Below are 23,731 nucleotides of genomic sequence, written 5' to 3'. Positions count from 1 at the left end.
TACATTGGAGAAGAGATGTTGCTTTTGTTTCCATAGAAATGAGAGTTTGTAGATTCATTCTGGGTTGATATGGATCATGATTACTTGGAGAAGACCTCCTGAATCTTGACAGGTGATATATATCAATAAAGGAAATAGCTGATCTTCCCATGACTTGGCTGTTATCTCACATTTTCTCAGGGCCTCCTAAAGATGCCTTTACCCACAGACAACAGGAAGCAGTCTGGAGTACATGATACCCACATTCCCAAAAGATGGGATGGGTGGTCTTTTGTTATTTGGCAAGTTATGTCTGTTTTCTATCATTTACAGGAATATAGAAATATAGGATAAAAAGACAACTATCAATCTCACATATTATGCATTGGAATGGATTTGACAGACTGATACAAATTTACAATTATTTTTGTTACATTGTGAATAAGTTTCTACTCTTGTTTGGTGTATAGTGCTTATGCAGATCATTTAAAATCCAATGTATAATTAAGAGATGAGTTTAGTAGTTAATCTATAATAATTAAACTTGTAGTCACATTTGGTATGTTTTCATGATTAAACAGGTGTATTTTAGACAGATAGATGATTTTCAAATACTTCAAAGACCTACAGAATATAACATTTAAGAAGTTTTTTTTTTTGGCAAGGTTATAATTTTTTTTTTAATGACAGATTTTCCTAAAAGAAACCACTATTACATCTTTCCAAGTACTCCAAGGGAAAACAAAAAGCACATAAAGATTAGAAGTCTAGTACTTTAACAGCACACTGCCAAACACAGACTAGGGTAAATGCCAAGAGATCTTAAAAAATAACTCTGAAAGATGCAATGTTCAAGTCAATCAAACATGTAGGTTCCACAAACAACAGAAAAACAGGTCCAAGAGAGCAATTCACTCATGCATGATGGTAACTCAGACTGTACTTCATCAAAGTTCATTCAGGTCTTTAATTCCAATAGCTGTCTCAACAGAGATGGTTTTCTCTTTGCATGGGGATGTGTACACAGACGAGAGAGGGAAAAAAATCTTCCAGATGAAGATGTAAGCACAACAGGCTTGGTTCCCCTTTGATGAAGGCAGATTTAGTGGACTCAAGCATTATCAGTTTCCTTAATGACAAGTCTTATGCATGCGGAAAGAGACAGGTTACATAATTTGTCATGCTAAGTATTTATAGCCATTTTCATAATGTGAGCTCAGTAACCTGATGGAGTAAAAAGAGAGTAGTTAAATTACTATATATCCTTTTACAACTTGAATAACTGTGTGGGTCAGTGATGCTGACATTGAAAACCCCCAACATACATTAAGAAGAAGAAATTATTTAGTGCATGAAGAGCTACACATCATATAAAATGCAGACTTCACAGGAGGAGTTCCTGCACAGCAGGAAAGTCTCTACCACTACCTACCAAATGGCCATGCCGACAGTCAAGGCTGCCACGAAGGGGACAACATTGCAATTCCCTTAACATCTCAAGGAGTGTTCACAATGGCACAGAACCCTTTGGGAGGGTAAGTGCACGTTTTGTTTAGAAGGGTATTTTTCAGTGGAAAATTTGAATGTCACATAAGTAATCAATTTTCTCATTGGGTTAGATTTAAGGCAATTCTCCTCAGACCTGAATCAGAAACAGGTCAGAATCAGCATCCATCAAAAAGTATCCCCTTCCAAATGTTCAATGTACCTTTAGGTATTTGCAGCACTACAAAATAGAAAACACTCTCATACGATGAATATGAAGTGAAAAAACCATCAAAAACCACCACATGGCAGCTTAGGTGTCTAATAGTAAAAAGGAACACGACAATGAAGACAACTACACCCACTTTACACAAAGCAGAATCCTTTCAAAGACACAGCAGAGCACTGTGTTTCTCTTACCGGCTGCCTTTGGTGCAGTACAGAACAATCACGGGTTCATAAATTAATTTTTAACATCAACTATCGACTAACAAGTGACCACTAAACATCGTAAGTTTAAAAATTTTACATTTTGCTCCTGTTTGGCTGCTAAAGAGCAGCGATTTAAATTGATATAAAAATTTCGGATAACAAGGCTTACTATACACACAAAGAACATAATCGAAAATGAAGCAGCAATTACATTTCTTATTTTAACTTATCTGGTAGAGAATATTTACATATTTGGGAAGAGAGACCTCCAACACCACCAGCCTCTTCCCCCATGTCCACTTGCTCCAGTGCCCCCAAAGCTGTAACAAGTGCCCTGAACTCTATACACCTATACTTTGGCTAAGCCAGCTGGATGCAGTTCCTATGGTCTTGGTGTGAAAGAAAAGAAATAAGGTCTTGGAGGTCATTTGTAGCCTTCTTTCTCAGAGCATCAATGTACTGTAGTCAGGAAATCTGTTCTTTCACATCAATGGGGGACAAACATCCCCCACACTTCAGTCCCCAACCTGAATGGGGTGAGATCAAAATGCCATCAGCTCCTTGCACCACAAAGGGCCACCAGAGAAAAGGGAAAGAAAAAAGTCCTGACAAAGGCAGCAGCAATGAACAAAAGTTCCCAACAAAGGAACCTCTCCTCCTTAGATTCCCGAGGGACTAACAGCTCCCCCTTCTCCCCCCCTTCCCTTCCCTCCCCCTGCCACACACAAATTAATTCACATCACAAGAACTTAGTACTCTGGTTAAATGTCAGGTATAAGAGAGGGTCAATCTGTCACTTTTATACTTTAACTGAAATGTTAAACTAACAGAACACACAACATTACTGTGAAAGTAACTTTCTAAAACAGATCCGGCCAATGTAGTGCAGCCAGCAAAACTTAAGAGGACAGACTGTTCACAATCTGCCTTGTACAGGGTATTTATATTCTTCCTATGCCATATAAATAGCACTAGGACTTGTAGGTAGTACACATTTCTTCACAATCACATGTGCAAAGTTTACAAACCACTAAGTGAGCATTAGAAAGCTTAGGTTGGACTGTGTCTTGTATCATCTAATGAATTTAGCACAGGTTCAGAATCATCCATCGGAAGAACCAGGCATGTTCCACGAATGACTAGTTTGTGGTCCCCAAATGTAAGCTCCGGATCCAAAGCATCTTCAGAATTGTTGCCCATAAATCTCCTTGGGGCATTGGCTGTTTCTGAGTCAGTGTTCACAGTAGAATCCCCATACGTCAAACTGATATCACCATCATTGAGAATAAGATCAGAGTCATCATCTTTCAATTGCTCCTGGTTTTCGTATGCTTGAGGGCTGGTGAGGCACCTGGCGATGGGTCCACAGCAGGCCGGGAGTGTGGTAGTGAGAGGAGGCCCACTGTGCGTCAGTAGGGGCTTCAGGTAGTTATGATCAAAGTTGTACCACATCCGAAAGAGCCAGGCACTCTCTGCTTTGGTAGTTCTCCTTTCATTTTCAGGAACACCCAAATGGTCTTGGTCTGAATCAACACCAACCCTTATATGCAGGCATGACAACATGGCAGTAGTGCCACCACCAAATACCCACACAGTAAAAAATACAATCAGAAGTGTGGTGCTGAACATCATTTGTCGTGCGTAAGTGGCAGTGTCACGAATGGCCAAGGCAAATGCCATTGCACCACGAAGGCCAGCAAACATCATCATGTGTTGAAAATTTGATCCAATCTTACTTCTTCTACCCAAATTAAGTAAGAGAGACAAGGGGTAAATATTGGCAGCTCTTCCCAAGAAAATAGCAATAAATGCTCCTACTACAAATGTTGGGTTGAAGACATGGTTCTGGAAGGTGAACAGCGTCAGCCCCATGTAGGAGAAGATGAAATTCTCCGCTAAGAAACTGAGAAGCTCAAACAACTGCTTCGTTCTATGCTGAGACTCTGTGGACAAATTATTGTACGTATAATGTGCCTGTGTGATTCCACAAAACAATACTGCAACCACACCTGTGAAACCCCAGGCTTCAGCCAAAAGGAAGGTGCTCCAGGACATCAAGAAGAACAGACCCGTCTCCAGCAGCTGGAACTCCCGCAACTTGGTGAACTTTGTCACTAAAGCTGTCACCACTCCTGTAGCAGCACCCATTGCAAAAGATCCACTGAAGATCCCAAGGAAGATTCCAATAGACTTGAACATGGCTGTGACATCAAAGGTGTGGCTATTGTCTCCAGCTGGTTGGTATGCCACTATTGAGGAGGACAGCACCATGGCAACGGCATCACTGAGGACACTTTCACCGAAGAGAAGAGCATAGAGTTCAACGTCAACTTGAAGTTCGTGGAAGATGGCAAGAACAGTCACTGGGTCTGTGGCTGAGACAATGGCGCCAAACAGCAAGCGATCTGTAAAGTAAAGATCTCCTGCGAGCTGTCCGGTCACTTTCATCAGAGTTACACAGCCATACATTATGGACCCAATAACGAAACAAGAAATTGCTGTTCCCAGAAAGGCATATGCTAAGATAGACCCAAGGTTCCGGAAGAAATGTCTCCTTTTCAGACTGTAACCTGCGTAAAATATGATAGGAGGAAGCAGTATGTTGAAAAAGACTTCAGGGTCAAAAGTAACCTTCCTAAGCATTTCATTATCTTGAACATTGTTGAGTTCATGTGAGCTAATCTCTCCTTTCAGCATATATTCATAAAATTTTCCACTGACGTTGACCAGCAAGGTAGTCGGACTTGACTGCACTTCACAGCTCAGGGTCACATTATTCACATCACGGAGAACATGAATGCCATACCGAAGCACAAGGCCCACCAAAAGACCATAAATCACAGCAAGGCCGGTTTCGTGGAGGAAGCGGGCCCGGCGGTGCTTGAAGAGCCAGATCGTCAGAATGGTGAGGGTGAGCAGCAGGATGAAGATAAGCAGGTTGGCGCTGTCCTGCCGGTGGCTCTCCTCCGCCTGCTTCTCAGACACGATCTCCTCGTCCATGGCTCTCGTCGTTCCCCCGGAGCCGTCTGAAGCCCCGGCCCAGGCAAAGACGCTCACTGCGAAGAGCAACCAGAGGGGCCGCATAAGTGGACGGGCCCGGGCCTGGCGACGCCACGGCGAACAGGCGCCAGCCGCCAGCCACGCCGAGCCCCAGCCATGTCTCCCCCCCACCCCCTACCCCCGCCCCTCTCAACATTTAAGAAGTTTAATAATCTAAGTTTTTTCATGACAATAAGACATATCTGATCCTGGCAGCACTAAAATACTTCATAAAGGGATGATAGGCATCAGAGAAACTCCAGTTAGAGTTTATTTTCAATGTGGCAAGGCTAACCATTTGGGCAAGAAACTGCTTTTGCCTTGAGTGTTGCCAGTGTGCTGTGCAGACTGCACATGTAACACTCACAGGAAAGTCACTGCTGAACTTTGTCAAAACAAGGCTGGACAGTCTTTCAAAACTGTCACTTCACAGAGGAGTCTGTCAGCTATTCTGCAGGATTCAGAGGAAAGTGACTGATGAACTTCGCCAATACAAAGCAGGAGAGTCCTTCCGATTTCCTGCTTCACTGAAAAGTCTGCCAGATATTGTAGGCCTGGGCTGATATGGATGCCCCAATGTTACAGAGGAACTTTAGGTGACTGTCCAGAAAGCCAGATGTCTCTGCTGTTAGGTCATCCTTCATCCTGGAGTCTTTGGAGTTAAAGATTAAATAGTTACAGTTTTTCTTCAGTTAGGTTAAAAAGTAAACTAGGTATAAAACTTTAGAATCACTAAGATAAGATAGACAATGGAGTATTTTCTTTAAATTGCTAAATACTAATGGGCTGAGTTGTAAATGTAATTCTTATTTGATAACTGTTTTTGTTGTGTATGATTGTACTATGTTAAGTTAAAACCTTTCATTTTCATTTAGGCCAAAAGGGGGAAATGTTATGGAATATTAGTTGAAGATGTGCTACATTTGTTTATGCTGCGGAACACTCGCTGAATGAAGCAAGGATATGTTGCATTTGTTTAACTCTGTGAAGCTGTGTTACTGTGCCTGATTGGTCTAATAAAGAGCTGAATGATAAGTAGCTAGGCAAGAGAAAGTACAGGCAGGACTGGCAGCCTGAGAGATTGAATAGGAGGAGAAATCTGGGAAGAAGAAAGAACAGGAAGTGAATGGAGAAGGAGTGAAGGACTCTGTGGTCCAGCCTCCCAGCTGCACAACAAGTCACAGAGTAATAAGTAAAGACAGGTACATATTTTATTTTGGGGGGTAAAGTCCTGCACTTAGGCCACTAACACATTTTCAATAATTTGTGACTAGTGAGAGCCCTTGGGCAATAAGGTGTTTTCCTGAATCATTAGCTTACATTGACACTATTGGAGATTTTGAGACTGGCACCTGGCATAACGGGTTACAGATATGGCAATAGGATACAAATAGAGAAATGACAGAGGAGGCAGACTCTTGTGAGTTAGGGAATGGGCCTGTAAAAGGATCATGGTACATGTCACTTCAAGATACTGTCATTGACAGGATTTCTCAGGGTTTCTTCATTCACAATTTAGAGAGTTATTTAGTGACAGTAAAGAGGATATTGTGGCTAGAGGACAAGTTAAATATTAACTCAGCACCTCTTCCTCTATCGACTCTGGTGAAGGACGGTAAAACAGAATGTCCAATGGAAAGAGACCAGCAGAGACAAGGCAAAGAGCAAGAGGACATTTGGAAGACCAGAATAAGATCTCATTTTACCTCATTTCAAGGCCACAGCCAGTGCTTTGTGACAGAGGTTCACAGGGTCCCTTAGTGGCACACAGTTCTCAAGCTGTGCATCCTGTGCCTGTGCTCCACTTGATTTACAGATGGCTGAGCATTGGATTGGGATTCTAGTGAGCTTATTTCTCCTTGAGGTTCTTCTCTTGGATGCTGCAAAAATCCTGACTATATCTACAGCTGGTGAGTGCTTGCTGGGAATATATTCTTGTGAGACCAGTATACTTGGGTTAACATGTCTCATGCAAACAGCATGCAGTGGACCGACCATGCAGGAGATTTTCTAGCTAGGCTTAGATCAAACCTAGGGGAGGAAAGGTGCAGTGTGAAATATGGTGCTCAGAAGTGATTCTACCAAAGAGTGGGGGTAAATTGTAGGTGGGAATAGCATATGATGCGGAAACAGCAGCAGGAGACTGAGTTGTATATTATAAGGAAGATGAGAAAGGCTTCTCTACTGGGGCTTTAGATTGTGAGTAGATGGGATGCATATTAGAAAAGTGATTAGTCTATTGTTCCAAAAAAGGGAACAATGAGCATTTCTTGATTTTTCAGGTGTTTGGCTACATCCATAAACATTTCTGTTTTTAAAAGTAATTCTTGTTCTTCTATAAAGGCACTCAGTCACTGCCATCACATCATCATGGCATGCCATCATGGCATCATCTCATTGTAGGTACTTCTATGTTACTCTGAACACCACAAATGTTCTGGCTCCATTGTTTGGTCTGGGGCTCATGGAAACTGGGTAGGGCTTTATATACATCAATCAGTGATAAAAGTCAGGGTTCGGTAGGGGAAATACACATTAGTATCAAAAGTCCAGAGCTCACATCAAACCAATATATAGGCTTTGTGAAAACACTTTTTTTTTTTTTTTTTTTTTTTTTTTTTTTTTTTTTACAATTTTTAATATGTTTGCATTCATACTGAATATGGTGTGACCCAAGGTTTAGGGCAGGAACGGACATAGATATTATAGGAAGGCAGAATTGATGAATGCATTATCTTATTTTAATCCTGATTTGGATACCTAGTGTTTCTGGTAAAGAGTCAAGATTTTAACATAAGTAACCTTCAAGCTTCTGCAAAAAGAACTTAGAAACTTAATTTATAATGTGTGATCACAGTACACTCAGATATTACCCAAAGCCAAGTTGTCAGCAAGTAACTCACATGTTGTGCTCCATGACCTCTAAAATTAATGATTTTTAAAAGTTAGCCAAAAGCAAGTGAAGCTGGATGGGTTACTTAGATTTTTTTTAAATAATTCATTACCTAAAGTAGAGTTATTCATTCTGAAGGGACTATGATTCTGCTCTTACTGACTTCTGACAGCTGAGCTTACTCTGTACTATTACTAAGGAGATTTTGCAAATTAAGATATTTTGTCACTAACCTCCTTGTGACTATAGTTTGTATATCTATCTGAAACTCTACCTCCTTTAGATGTCATAGTCATAAGGGAACTCTAGACTGTAAGCATTTCATCATTGGCTCCTAATGCTGCTTTATAGCAAAGCTACTGGCATTATGGATTTAACAATGAATAGTTGTAGTGATATATTGTGTACCATAATAACATTTACCTGAAGATCAGAGAACAGAACAAGCCACTAGATTAAACATAGATGCCCAGCAGTGGTGGCACACATCTTTAATCCTAGCCCTTAGGAGGCAGAGATCTGTTTTCTCTGAGTTGAAAGCCATCTGGATTAGAAGAGATTGGTTCAATCTAGGAGAGAAACAGAGTCAGGCAGTGGTGGAATACGCCTTTAATCCCAGTACTTTGGATGCACATGCATTTAATGCCAGCACTAGGAAGGAAGTAATATGGCTGGGCGGAGAAAGGTATATAAGGCGCGGGGGGACAGGAACTAAGTCCTTTTTGGCCGGAGACCTTTCAGCTAAGAACTCAGACATTCATTCAGTCAGAGGATTGGTGGAGTTGGTGAGGTGAACTGTGGCTTGTTCCTTCAGTCTTTCTGATCTCCCAGCTTTTAGCCCAATATCAGGCCCTGGATTATTTTTTTTATATGATCTTTAGAATTTGAGCAACAAATAGTAAGTTAGCCTATCTGGTTCTCTTCATTACTCCTAACTATTTCAGCAAGTTGATGATAAAAATAAATTCTTATTTATTCTTATTGTATGAATATTTTACCTGCATTTCTGGATGTTTGCTACTTATGTACCCAGGCACTGTGGGACTCCAAAGAAGGCATCAGATCTTCTGGAACTGGAGTTACATGTGGCTATAATCCTCTATGAGGGTGCCTGGAATTGAACCTGGGTCCTTTGGAAGAAGATCCAGGACTTTAAACACAGAGCAAACTCTCCTTCCCTCCCCGCTTTGTTTTTTTTTTTTTTTTTTTTTTTTGTGCTTTTTTTCTTTTTGTGAGAGAGCCTCTCTATGTTTTCCTGGCTGTCCTGTAAATCACTCTGTAGACCAGGCTGGCCCCAAACTCATAGACATATCTGCCTGTGCCTCCGGAGTGCTGGGATTAAAGGTGTGAGCCACCTATGCGTGGCTAATGATAATTATGTAAAGCTGAAGTTTTCTTTCAGCTGCTGTAGAAGTAATCATTACACAGAACTGGGCACGAAAATTTAGATGTACTCCTAAGCCCTGGAATAACACAGTCTCCTCAGTGGTAGAGGCAGAACATTCAGAGACTTGCCCTAAATTTCTAAAGTGTGAATATTGGGAATATTTTCTTCCAAGGTAAATCTAAAAAGATGACTTGATATCCTGAGGAGGATTCTATTGTGCCTTGCTGTGTTTCATCTAACTTGAAGATAGATGGATCTTATAAATCTGTATTCTGTGGCTCAAATGATATTTACTTTTTTTTTTTTTGTCTAGATAATAGAACGCCAAAATTCGGAAGTGTGCCAGTATAAAGGTTGAATTATTGTATTCAACCTTTCACAAAGGACAGTGTGTCTGCTTTAGATCACTTTCAGAGATGGATCCTGAGTACCTCAGTGTTGGAGTGAAACAGATTATAGACATGGGCTTGAACCTAGAGAAAAAGAAGGGTGAAGAGATTGGGCTGCCTCTTGCAGGACTACAACTCACATTTATAGTTTCCCATAATGAATTCACATACATTTTCTAATAAGTATCTTTATAGTGGGGGACTTGCACACTCTTGCTAAAAATTCTGACTCTATTTTTCACTTGCTTTTAAAATTATTTAATTTTTTGGGTTATAATGATATCATTTCCCTTTTTCTTTCCTAATGTCCAAGCTCAATAATCAAGATGGGAACCTTTAGATTTTTAAAAAAGATTTTTTTTTATGTTTGTGTTTATGAGTGCTTTGCCTGCACATATAGTATGTAAGTGCAGCATGTGCATGAAATGCCCATGGAGGCCAGAAAAGGGTGTTAGATCTCCTGGAACTAGTGTTTCAGGTGGTTGTGAGGCATCATGTGAGTGCTGGGAATTGAGCCTGAGTCCTCTGTGTGAGCAGCAACTGCTTTTAACTGCTGAGTCAACTCTTCAGGCATGACCTTCCTATCTTTGATGGAGGATTGTTATCGATCAGAGCTCTGGGTTCATGTCCTGGATATTACCTGAAACGTAATTGAGAGCATGGAAGTGCTGGTTTCTGTTTATGCGTCATGAGTCTATCTATATCTTTACACTTACTTTTGAACTTTTTTTAATGTCAGTTATTTATGGTAGTCAGAAATCTTTTCATTAGTCTCCACAAAAATGAACTTATGTTTTATTTCTAGGTGGGAGCCACTATATAGTGATGAGCCTTGTGTCACAAATTCTTCAAGACCATGGCCATAATGTGACCTATCTGTTTCATGAAAAGCTTCTCACCCCAGGTACATTTAAAATCAATTATTACATCAAGTCACTTTAAATAAAAAATAATGGCTTTTGTATAGAACTGCTTGATACAAGTTCTGTATTCGATCTTATTTAGATATGAATCATGTTATGTGTGTATTTTTGTGTGAATATATGTGTGTGTATATGTATGTATGTTTAAATGTGTGTATGTGTGTGTATATAAATTTTGTAGATCTCATTAGACTTTGTGATCTTGGCCTCATGTGATATAATTCTGTATTTTACTTCTTGGTAGAGGTTGAATGAGATGGCTAGAACCAATGGTATTGAACATTACTGATCCTTAAGTATTAGGCCTAGTAAAAGCTGATTGGCTTATGAAGATATACACTTGGAAAGGAATTACATTGTCCATCCCCGGGTAGATTATTTTCTTTGTGGGGTAGGTGTTTATGAAAGAATGAACCTTCCCTTCTCTGGCCTTTTTCTTCTCTTTTGTCATGTGGCTCACTATATATTAAACATATCACCTTCTGTGTTATGATGCAGTGAATAGGCATCCACCTGAGGCTCCACACAATTCTGGATTGTCAATATTTAAAAGTATAAAATAAATAATTCTTTAGGTTTATATTTATTTTCATTGTGTATATTTACATGTTATGGTGTGTATTTCTGCATATGAGTACAAGTGCCCAAGAGGGCCAACATAAGTGTTTGAATCACCTGGACCTGGAGTTAGTCAGCAGTTGGGAGCTGCCTGATGTGGATTTTGGGAACTGAACATGGGTCCTCTGCAACAGTAGTATACACTTTAAACTGCGGAGCCATCTCAATAAAATATTAACACTATAAATTAAGTAACATCAGATATTTTGTTATGGCACTAGAACAGATTAAATATCCCATTACTTGAATGCCACTCACAGTCAACACTACACATCATTATTGATCATTTTGAGTAATTTCATGTCAAGTATGTCTAAAAGTAGTGTTGAATATACATATTCTGCCATATTTAGGACTTTACTTATCTAAAAATAGCTACACTCAGATCCACATAATTCAGTTTATATTTATAAAAACCTACAATTTAAGAAATGTTTTCTAATAACCTTTATATATTTATGCTAAAAAGTTTAGGATGTGTGACTGAGAAAACCCCAGATTCTTGAAGAATAACTGGCTCCGCCAACACTCTGCAGAATGATATCAGAAGTTCTTATTTAGCTTAGCGAGCACAGAGAATCAGAAGCAAATCAAAACCCACCAGTCTCTGCTGATAGATCAGGGCACAGAAGTCCAGAAAACTTCAATTCTTTGTTTATTGGGTGTGTTTGTATTCATTTAATTTGCCTCAACAGTCTGGTTTTATAATTGCAATTCATGTTTATCCTGTTTTGCCTAGTCTCATAACCTTTAACATATTGCTCAAAGCTGTTGACTTTTTTATCCTTTAGCAACCTATGCACAAAAGTTCTACAAAGAAATCCTCCATGTCTGTTGACCAATTGTCTTTAATTCTTAGATGCAAGTGTTGTTGACCTAAATTTTCTTTTGTTTTTTATTTTATTTCTCTTCTCTCCCTGCCACTATGCACTGCTATTTGCTCCCTCCTTGTGTTCTCTGCTTTCTTTTCTTTTTTCTTAGTTTTTCTCAGACAGGCCCAGGCTTTCATGGAACATATTCATATACCCATGGTTGTTCTCAAACTCAGGGAAAGCTCTTATCCTAGCTTCTCAATGTCTGGGTTTATAGGCATGAGTCACCACTCCCAACTCAGAGGTCCTTTCTACTTCCATAAATATTGGACATTTCAGATGTGATAATGGGTTAGACTTTCTTTTTATTTCTCAGCAGAATTTAAGTGGATTAGTGAATATAGAAACAGCATTGCTAGAACATTTTTATCCAACCTTCAACTGAAAAATCTCTATTGAAACATGTGAACATTGATTATTTGTCTGGATTACTTTCATTCTGGGGTTATTCAACCTGAAAAACTGTATGAAAGACAACTTGAAGAAATAAAAGTATCTAGGGTTCCAGTGTCTGAGTCCTAGGAATCAAACTCAGTCCATCAGGCTTGGCAGTGAGTGCCTTAACCTACTGAACTATCTGCTGGCCCTTTTAGGTTTTATTTTCTTCTTTCAAAATTAGCCTTTAGACTAGTAGATTTCCATATGGTTTCTTTAGTTTTGGTAGTCCTTTCTCCACCTTTCCCCTAAATTTCTGTCCTCTTTACCACTTAAAGCTTGCTATTTTTTCACAATTTCCTCTACTTTCATGTTTCATGTGTCCTATGTCAGTACTATTCTTCAGGATTCTCCTCCCCAGCCATTGCCTCTTTATAGTCTCTACAAACTTTCAATGATTAAGAATGGACCCATTGCTAGCATATCCCTAAAACAGCCAGTGAATTCTTTCTCTCTTATTTCTAGTCATTTATTCATAGATATTTGAATCCTGACTATGTGGCAAACATTACCATCTACAGATATAGTTAAGAATAAACATATAGTAACATGAAGTACATTGTCCTAGACTCTCCATCCTGTTCCACCTTTTTGAATCTGTACACATGTGCTCAATAGCCATCTACAATTCCGTCAACCAGTTTCTTCAAAATGGGGGCAAGCATGGTAAGAGAGTACGTTAACACAAAGAAGATTTCACTACAAATAAGCACCTTCTATGCTTTTATAAAGTCACCAAATGTAAAACTAGAGAAAAAAAAAGAATGATCCCTCCTCAGTGAGACAATGTATGCACAGTCTTAAGTATAAAGTAATTTCCTGAAACAACCCATGATGAGCTTGGTTTTGCATCTAACAAATACTAAAGTTCTTAGCACTTAGTCAGTTTGACAAAAAAGTAATGTTATGGATCCTTTCTAACATAGAATACCCAAAATGAATGAAACTGAGCCTTCAATGACTAGAATCTATTAGAAAATATCATTTTAAACCAGAGATGGTTTGTTCACCCTATCTTCATTTAAAAATCCAGTTTGAAATATTTTTAAATCTATAAAGAAAAGATGCCTGAATGAATATTACTGCAAATGCTGGCATCATAATAATAAGAGCATGGCATAGTCCCTCTCATAAGAACACATTTGTGTTTTTCTTGTGGAATAAATATGCATGTACTTTGCAGAAGCATGCCAATACGTACTCATTGCCGGTTTCTTTACCACTCTAGAGGCAGTAGGGCCGGGTATAATGAAGCTGATAAATGAGGTAGACTAGTCTCATGCAACAGCCAGCTTTATTCAGAGTGTTGGGCAATTTATACTCTGGGGGTTAAGAAGAGTCACCTGAATAAATCATCCATGGATGTTTGGAACCTTAGTTCTTATGTGTCTTAATGCCATTAATAATGTTTCTACTGGTATAATTCCTCTGATATTATTATTAATTTAGAGATAAAAAATGTAAGGAAATTCCTTTGTAATTTTCTCTAAAATTATTGTGTATGTTCTTTTATAACACTTGACACACACCCAGTTCCTTCTTTTGGTTGTTCCATGACTTCCCTCAGTGATGATGGGTGTCTTTCTGAGCTTCTCATATTTACCACTTTTTCCAGAGAGACCTAATCAGAATTGTCAAAAAGAATGGCAATTTTGAGAGGTCTAAGGCTAAAATGAAGTTTGAAGTGAACCTTTGATTGTGTTGTAATGATGCTGTGGGTGCTTTTCCATGCAACGTCATTAATAGCATTTTTTAGCTATAGACATGCAATATGCAGGGATATAAAGGGCATTTTCCAGGACCCTGTGTCATTGTTATCTGTGTTGTGAGGGCATAAACATTCATTTAGATCTATTCAGCTGGATATTATGTCATACAGGGCAGCCATCCAACTCTTTGCTATGAGCACCACTGCCTTGCAGACACAAATGTCAGAATCCTTCCATTGAGGGGAGTCATCCATAGTGTGTGCTGGAATCTACAATCATGACTGAGTCTGAGATTCTAATATAAGATTGGGCTGAGACACATGATCTAGGAACAATGGAAAGGAAGTCGCAATCCTATAGTCTGTCTACAAATACTAATTGAAACTCTCCAGGGAGTCTCATGTGAGGATTCTGTTTTTGGCCTGCTTGTCTTGATTTGAAATTATCATCAATATCAAGAACAGATGTCTTGAGATTTTTTTTTCTGTAAAATGAGAGACATAGGTTGAAATTGTCAGGAGTTAAACTTCAAAAGTGGAATCAGACTGTTAATTAACACTTGAATAATAAGGAGACATGCCAGAGTGGCCAGTTAAGGCATGGTGGCCTGACCTCTCTCTCTCTCTTTCTTTTTTCTTCCTTCCTTCCTTCCTTCCTTCCTTCCTTCCTTCCTTCCTTCCTTCCTTCCTTCCTTCCTTCCTTCCTCCCTCCCTCCCTCCCTCCCTCCCTCCCTCCCTCCCTTCCTTCATTTCTTCCTTTCTTTTTTTTTGAATAAGCATTTTGACTAAAGTTAGAACCATTGAATTTGATCAAACAACCCACAAACAAACATGTAAAAACCACTTTGTTCTGGCACCTGTTTACACTCCAAGTGTTTGACTGCCTCAAGAAACAGGTTTGTGAGTTGAAAGCCAATTGGAGCTACTAAACATGACTCTGCCTCAAACAAACAAACAAACAAACAAACAAACAAACAAACTATAAACATGAAATGATCAGCAACAAAAGGCAAACAAGCAAATCAACACTTTGCATATTTCATTTTAATTTTTCTATAAAACACAGGGACTCTGCAATCAAACTGATTTGTAGTTAACTGTAAACTCTATCTCACTATGGTGACAAATATAATGAATAATTTTAGACTGTTTTCCTTCATACTTTCTCACATGTAAAGTGAGAAATTACAGCTGTGTCTTTAAATGAAAGCTGTTGCTAGAATTTTATATTACTGTAAACTATATAAAAGTTCTTGAATTATTGTAAAGGCTCAATAAATGTGGTGATACTTTTTTGTGCTCTAACAAGTAAAGTTGTCTGGAGATCAGAGTATGGAGCTAGCAACTAGTTAACCAAAGAAGTCAGGCAGTGGTGACACACACCTTTAATCCTAGCACTGGGATCTCATGCCTTTGATCCTAGTACTTGGGAGTCACATGCCTTTAATCCCAGTACTAGGTAGGTAGAAACAAGAAGTGATATGGCTGGGTGAAGAGAGGAATATAAGGAGGGGGAAGAAGGAGATTGGCCCTCTCAGGCTGAGGAGTTGGCGAGGTAAGTGGTGGCTGTGTCTTGCTCCTTTGTCTCTCTGATCATTCAGCATTTACCCCAGTATCTGGCTCCAGGTTTTTACTATGATCAATTAGGATTTATACCACAAATAAATATTACCAGATTACAGAGTTGAATGGATCAAAAGAACAAAATCGCTGAAGAAGAAAAATTAAATTTCTGCAAAGATATAAAATTAAATTAATTATTTTAATCCCCCTGCTAATGTGTGGTATATTATGATAAATCTAAATTTTACTCAATCGATGTTTTCTTAGATTTTAAAGAGGATAAAATATCATACCAGGTTATAAACTGGCATCTATCTGAAGATAAGCAAAAGGAAATTGATAATAGAAGACAAGTCCTTGTAGAAGAATTAGTTCATAACAGGTAATTTGTTTCAATTCTTTTTTTTTTTTTTGGTTTTTTTATTTTTTTTGGTTTTTCGAGACAGGGTTTCTCTGTGTAGCTTTGCGCCTTTCCTGGAGCTCACTTGGTAGCCCAGGCTGGCCTCGAACTCACAGAGATCTGCCTGGCTCTGCCTCCCAAGTGCTGGGATTAAAGGCATGCACCACCAACGCCCGGCTTGTTTCAATTCTTGGAACTAAAGTATTGCTAATCAAGTCTTACAAATGGGGAGATGATGGTCACATGATGCTGTGAGTGAATTTAAGAGCAATGATGACTGGGAGAACTGGTGGATGTGGGGGTGGATTGTGTTTGATTGGTGCATGGTAGGTGACTGACAGCTCCATAAATGATGGGATATTCTCTAGAAAGTTGAAGATGTGCTGTGGGATGTTCTGTATGCTCTGAATGTGTTGCTCTGATTGGTTAATAAATAAAGTGCTGATTGGCAAGTAGCCAGGCAGGAAGTATAGGCAGGACAAAGAGAGAAGAGAAGTCTGGGAAGTAGAAGGCTGAGGCAAGGAGATGCTGTCAGCTCCTGTGATGAGAAGCATGATGTAAGATACTAGTAAGCCATGAGCCCCGTGGCAATGTATAGCTTTATAAAAATGGGTTAATTTAAGATATAAGAGCAGATAGCAAGTAGCCTGCCAATGGCAATACAGTTTATAAATAATATAAGCATCTGTGTGTTTATTTGAGTCTGAATAGCTGCTGGCCCTGGACGGGACTGGAGATAACTCCAGCTACAAATGGCGCCAGAACATACGGCAAGAATTTCCACCTAAAACCTGAAAAAGAAGATTCTAAAATGGAGCTAAAAACAGCTTCCTAGTTGCCTCTCTGAAGTTAGCCACAGCCTGCGCTTGAGCTAGTATGTGTTGGGCCCCTGGCATGACGCTTGACCTTAAATATGGCGGAATGAGGCGTCTGCAAGTGGCACATGATGCTGCCTGGTGGATTGTCTTCTCTAGTAAAAACAAAGGGCAGAGGGTCCTGGGCTACACACTGCTTTGATAGAGACATAGACCCACTCTCTCCGGAGTGAGCATGGTTCCTCCAAATCTGGGTGTAAATGTACCATCTCCATGTTGGGAAGCTGCGGTGGGTGGAGCCACCAGCCAAAGCTGCCTCTTTAGACCTAGTAATGCTGCAGTTTAAAGCAATAGTTACACAATAAGACAGAATCTGATGGAACAAGACTTTAAATGGTTTATAATGCACGTAGAAATGTATGTAGGCTTGGGAAAGAAAAAAAAACGTAATATATACAGTTATATAAAGAAAGTGATAGTTTTAAAAAATAAAGTCTTTAAAGAGACAGTAAAGGTAATATAAAAAATAAGCCACATAAACACTGATATTACACAGAGAATCTGGATTGTGTTGTCTTTGATATTCTAAACTGCAGAAAGACATTTGATTGTAAAGGGTGCTCAGTTAAACCAGTATGTATATTTTAAAGGTACCTTGACTTCAAAATTTGGGTATAAGGATATGTTGCTTTGGAAAGGAGGCTCTGCTTTTGTTTCCACAGAAAGAAAGAGGCTGTGGATTTGTTGCAGATTAAGATACATCAGGTTTGACCAGCCAAGACCCCCTGAAAGGTCTCCTGTGACACCATGGCCCAGATGATCAAACATCAAGAACGGTTTCAAGGCAAATGGCTCAGACAATACAGCCTCAAAGACTACCCCATAATTCTAATATTTTCTTTATGTCCCAATAAGAATACAGCGCCATCATCCAGCAGGAAGTAGTATTAGAAGCTACGCCCAAATTCTCAAATATACCAAGCTGGCTTTGGAGATGGAATTGGCTCATTCCTTCTTTAAACCCAAGCAAATTGCCTCCCCTTAAAAAAAGGTTGAGCTATTTTTCTGTCCCATATCAGAAGAGCCCTCTGGTGTGGGACAGAGAAAAACCAATATTTTTATTTAAAGCAAGTTGATTATAAATGTGATCTCTTCTTAAAGAATAAAAGGGGATATGATATATATATAAGATGGGATGACCATTGCTGCCATTCTCCACTCTCCTGAGGGAGTTTCTCAGTAGAGCTGTCGATTCATTTTCTGTTCTGCTTTATTAGAGTTTCTAATAAAGCATCTCTAACAGAGATGTCCGTTTCTTCTCAGCTACAGCTCAGTTTGTTACTTCTGTGCTTCACTCAAGTAAGGGGTGAAATGCTGGAGAAATTTAGCAGTCTCTGGTGAAAAGTTGTTACTCCAGCTCTGATCTTTTAAGGGAGTTTGCCAACAGAAGGGTCTGCTGCTTCTCTAAATCCAATACTACAGTCAGATTCTCATCTACTCCAGTGAAAAGTCTTCACCCAAAATGCATTCAATATATATATTTGATAGCAAGGAATCTTAGAGATTTCCAGAATTTCCAAGGGAGAAAAAGGGACCTGCCAAATGAATAGGCACAGGGCTTCAGAAAGCTCAAACAATGGGTGGATTTCATGCTCAGGAACTGGTTGTTTTCAGGGTCAGGGAATGGTTGGATTTGTACTTATTTTGTCAAGGTTAGAGTGTGTTTGTTTGGCTCTGGTTATAGGTCCAAAGTGTTTTTTTAATTTAATTTATTTATTTATTTTTACTGGCCGCTTTTAAAATTTTGATTATGGTTTCAGGATCAGGGTGTTTCTGTAACTGGTGCTGGATTCAGGAAGAAAGTGTGTTTCTTTGACTCTGGTTTCAATGTCAGAATGTTTTTCACTCTGATTTCAGGGCCAAAAGTTGTTTCATTCACTGGCCCTATTTTCAGGGTCAGTGTTTGTTTAAGTGGCTGCCTGTTTTACTCTATACAAAAGGCTCATGCAATCTGGTTCCTGAAAATGTTAGACCATTGGATCTTGGAGATGAATGATAGGAACTTGTCAAAAATCAGACCTTGATCCTGGGAATGAACATTTCTTAACTCCACAGTCATATCTCTAGTGTTTTAATTTTTAAAGTCTATTTATATCATTTTGAAGTATGGAAATGAGGACAAACTCATACAAGAGAAAAACCCTATTCATGTAAACAATTTGGTAAAGACTTTAGATATCACAGTTGTCTTCAGCTTCAAGAAAAAAATCATGTTTCATTTATTTTTCATCATACATTTGAAGGAAGTAAATTACTTTCCATGTTCACTCATGGTTAATGGTGGAGATCATTGTGATTTCTATCTTGAAACTTTTGAGGTAAATACTAAAGTGTGCTATATGTGACAAAAAAAAGATAGGATGAAAGGTTAGGTTAATGAACCTACTTTTAAAGAGCAACAACTTGTTTGAAATGTTTTACATTGGCATAGATTTTAGTTTATTGATACAATTTTTTTTTTTTTGGTTTTTCGAGACAGGGTTTCTCTGTGTAGCTTTGCACCTTTCCTGGAACTTACTTGGTAGCCCAGGCTGGCCTCGAACTCACAGATATCCGCCTGGCTCTGCCTCCCGAGTGCTGGGATTAAAGGCGTGCGCCACCACTGCCCAGCTCTATTGATACAAATTTAAAGTCATTTTTTTTTTTGTTAATTTTGTTATACTGAATTGCCCTGCCTGCAGGGCTACAATGGGTTCTTGACCACCCTAAGGAGGGAATGTAGGGACAGGAGATACAAAGGAAAACACACCAAGTCTAGATTCTGATCAAGGTGCCACTTTATTTCTCTTCCAGAAAGGTTTATATAGTTTCTGCAGGGTGGGGGGGGGGAGCAAGAAGCTGTTATCTGCATAAGGTGAGGAAAGTTAACAGGATGTTTGTATAGGATGTTTACAGGGTGAGAGGGTCAAGGGCTCTGACTCAATGTCCTGTTGCTAGGCAACCTGACTGTAAGCTGATCTAGTTCCCTGTCTTATTGGGGGGTCTGTATTTTTCCACTAACTAGAGATTCTGTCCTTGTCCCTGACACTGTTTTCTATTTCAACTCTTGTTTAAGGTATTATGCTTGTACAGCTCATTTGAAATTGTAATTGATAATTAAGAATCACAGATTAATAGTTTTTTATAATAGTCAAGCTTATAATCATGTTAAGTTTTCTAGGTATACATAGATATATTTCAGTCAGGTAGGTAATCTTCAAACACTTCAAAGACCTACAGAATGTGGCATCTAAATTGTTTTAAAAACTCAAACTTTCTGGACAATGAGACACGTCTGCTGCTGGCAGCACTGATTTACTTCAGAGAGGAGGATGGATGTCGAAGACACTCCATATGGAGTTTATCTTCTTCTTGGCAAAAATAGCCATTTGGGCAAGAAACTTTTTGCTTAGATTGCTTGATTTACTGGACATGCAGGACCCATAGGAAGGTGACCACTGAACTTTGCTTGGCAAAATGGTCCTTCAGGTTCCTGCTTCCCAGAGGAAACTGCGAGACATTCTACAAGACACAGAGAAGTGACTGAGAGACTCTAGGCCTGTGGGCTGAACACAGATACCCGAACTTCACAAAGGAACTTTGGATGACTGTCCAGGTTGCCAGTTGTCTCTGTCTATTCTCCCAAGTGTCCCAAAAGTTTCTTGTGTCCCGCTCCTGTTTCTCAGGTAATATTATATCCTTCTGGGGTCTTTGATGTAGTTGAAGACTAGATAGTTATAATTTTCCTTAGTTATGATAAGAGATAAGTTAGATATGAAACCTTAGATTCACAAATAAAGGATAGATAGGATATCTTCTTTAATTTTGCCAAATACAAATAGACTAGATATTATAACTATAATTCTTACTTGATAATTGTTTTGTTATGTGTAGTTATACTACGTGAAAATTAAAACCTTCCTTAGAGGAAGTGCTGTGGGATATTCTGTATGCTCTAAATGTGTTGCTCTGATTTCCTATATGAGGCCCTCCTTGGACCACCCAAGAAAATCTTGGTAGAAGTTGCAAACGCAGCATTGTTAGATATTGATTTTGGAATTTGCCCTTTTTGACCTCTTCAAACTGCACTGTTGGAGGTGTTTCTACAGGTTTGGGTATGCCCCCTCAAAATGTTGGAGAAGTATATGGAGTTGTAAAAGCTTACACCACTAGAGTTGGTATTGGTACTTTCCCCACAGAGCAAGACAATGAAATTGGAGAATTATTACAAACAAGGGGTAGAGAATTTGGAGTAACTACTGGGAGGAAAAGAAGATGCGGCTGGTTGGACCTTGTGTTACTCAAATATGCTCATATGATCAATGGATTTACTGCATTGGTTCTTACCAAGTTAGATATTTTGGATATGTTTACAGAAATCAAAGTTGGCGTTGCTTACAAATTAGATGGGTAAATCATACCTCATTTCCCAGCAAACCAAAAAGTCTTAAATAAAGTGGAAGTTCAGTATAAGTCTTTCCCGGGACGGAACACAGACATATCTAATGCAAGGACATTTAAGGAGCTACCTGTCAATGGTTAATAAATAAAATGCTGATTGGCCAGTAGCCAGGCAGGAAGTATAGGAGGGACAAAGACAGAGGAGAAGTCTGTGAAGTAGAAGGCTGAGGCAAGGAGATGCTGCCAGCCGCTGTGATAAGAAGCATGATGTAAGATACTGGTAAGCCATGAGCCATGTGGCAATGTACAGATTTATAAAAATGGGTTAATTTAAGACATAAGAACAGATAGCAAGATGCCTGCCACAGCCATACAGTTTATAGATAATATAAGCATCTGTGTGTTTATTTGAGTCTGAGTGGCTGCCGGCTGGGGCGGGACTGAAGATAACTCCAGTTACAAAGATGTGCCTTCTAGGCCTTGTTTTTTACTTGTCATATGTACATGTAGTCTCAATGAAGTCAGTGCAGTCACTTCAATTTCTCTATTCGGGAAAGAGGAGCCACCTTCTTCCATGTACCTTGTCCCCTTCTTACATAAGTTCTTTAATGGAGCAAGTCACTTATACAAGGCTGTGCCATGCTTAGTTCCTTTTCTGTTAAACCCATTTAAAAGTTTTCCTTTCCCCCTTTTTACTCCAAACAATTTTTCTCATATAACATATCACGATTGCAGTTTTCCCTCTCTCTATCCATCCAGTGGCTCCCTCCCCACCTCTGCCCTACTCTCTTTCTGTCACTCTGTCCCTCATTAGAAATCAACCAAACTTCTAAGGGATAACAATAAAATATAGTGACATAAAATCAAAAATATCACATTAGAGTTGGACAATCAAAACAAACAAAGGAAAAGAATGGAAGAGAAGGCAGGAGAATCAGAGACCCACTCTTTCACATACTCACAAATCCCATAAAAATACTAAACTGGAAGTTGTGTGTGTGTGTGTGTGTGTGTGTGTGTGTGTGTGTGTGTGTTTGTTGTGTGAGCTGCCTCAGTCGCTGTGAGTTCATATGAGCTGTGCTCATGTTTTACAAGGCCTATTTTCTTGATGTTGTCCATACCCTCTGACTCTTTCACTGCTGGTGTTGTCCAAACCCTCTAGTTTTTTTTTTTTTAACTGCCTGATATTTCTCTGATTTCCCTATTTCTCTGATTTCCCTAATCTCCAAAGGAAGAGATTTCGTGGGAACATCTTACTTAAGGTTTTGGGTTCTAAGGTACTCACTCTTTGTATAATGTCTTGCCGTGGGTCTCTATATTTGTTCCCATCTGCTACAGGAGGAAGCTTTTCCGATGATGACTGAACAAGGCACTGGTCTATGAATATAGCAAAATGCCTTTATTTTATTTAAGCCATTTTATTGCTACATATTTTGTTTTTCGGACTGATACCATTTGCTTTTACTCTAGGTCCTAAGGGGCTATCTAGTCTTAGGTTCTCAATTTCCCACGCACGCAGTGTTGGGTATGGGTTATATATCGTGGAGTGGGCCTTAATTCAAATCAGTTATTGGTTGGTTACTCTCTCAAGCTTTGTTCCTCCACTTCTGTAGCATATCTTGCAGGCAGGACAACACTGTAGATAGCTTGGTTTGTGACTGGCTTGGTGTTTATGTTTCTCTTTTAGTAGTATACAGAGTATGTTCCTACACCAAAATTGCTAGAACCTAGGCACTTTCCAGGCAGTAGCTGAGTTTCCCCATATTCATCGATCTGTATGGATGTTGTCTTCAGCAGCAGAGCCTTGCTGTCAGTTTGTGGAGCACAACCTATAGTTTTGGCAGTTGCCTGAGTTTCAGGAGGATTCCTTTGGGACCCCTTTGTCCAACGTCTAAATTAGGTGCAACCCAATTATGGTACTAGAAGCTCATTTGGTGGCAAGAGATGGCCAGCTGTGACTCTGTCTCGCACATCATTTGGCAGTTTTACTGAGATCTCACACACACACACACACACACACGCACACACACACACACACACACATATATATATATTAGCAAGGGTCTGTTGTGATAGTTTTCCATACTACCCCTCAAATGGTCCTTAAGTTTAGCTGTTTCTCCCTGTATTCTCCCCATCTCTTTCTCCCTTCCTCACTTGATCCTCCTATTCCAGACCCCCCACTTGCACTCATAACTATCTATTCTATTTTCCTTTCTTTCTTTTTTTTTTTTTTTTGATTTTTCGAGACAGGGTTTCTCTGTGTAGCTTTGCGCTTTCCTGGACTCACTTGGTAGCCCAGCTGCCTCGAACTCACAGAGATCCGCCTGCTCTGCTCCTGAGTGCTGGGATT

At 39.3% G+C, this 23,731-nt stretch overlaps 2 protein-coding genes and 1 pseudogene across 2 annotated transcripts in view; 2 read left to right on the top strand and 1 right to left on the bottom strand.

The window, feature by feature from the left end:
* Window positions 1-2,695: 2,695 nt before the first annotated feature.
* LOC114697363 (sodium/hydrogen exchanger 6-like) lies at window positions 2,696-5,054 on the bottom strand. The gene is given in 2 exon segments (XM_037209393.1): window positions 2,696-4,994; window positions 4,997-5,054. Coding segments are annotated over 2 exon segments (2,106 nt in total). The 3' UTR covers window positions 2,696-2,946.
* A 1,492-nt stretch (window positions 5,055-6,546) lies between these two features.
* LOC114697366 (UDP-glucuronosyltransferase 3A2-like) overlaps window positions 6,547-23,731 on the top strand; it is a 28,855-nt gene continuing 11,670 nt past the window's right edge. The window contains exons 1-3 of the mRNA XM_028875623.2: window positions 6,547-6,845; window positions 10,410-10,508; window positions 15,991-16,105. Of these exons, the coding sequence (XP_028731456.1) occupies window positions 6,752-6,845; window positions 10,410-10,508; window positions 15,991-16,105 (308 nt within the window). The 5' untranslated portion in view covers window positions 6,547-6,751. The remainder of the gene's footprint in view (window positions 6,846-10,409; window positions 10,509-15,990; window positions 16,106-23,731) is intronic.
* Window positions 20,937-21,520, top strand: LOC114697310 (annotated as a pseudogene).

This window comes from Peromyscus leucopus, chromosome 11 (genome assembly GCF_004664715.2).
Source record: "Peromyscus leucopus breed LL Stock chromosome 11, UCI_PerLeu_2.1, whole genome shotgun sequence".
Taxonomy (NCBI): Eukaryota; Metazoa; Chordata; class Mammalia; order Rodentia; family Cricetidae; genus Peromyscus; species Peromyscus leucopus.
This window is presented reverse-complemented; position numbering and strand designations above follow the sequence as displayed.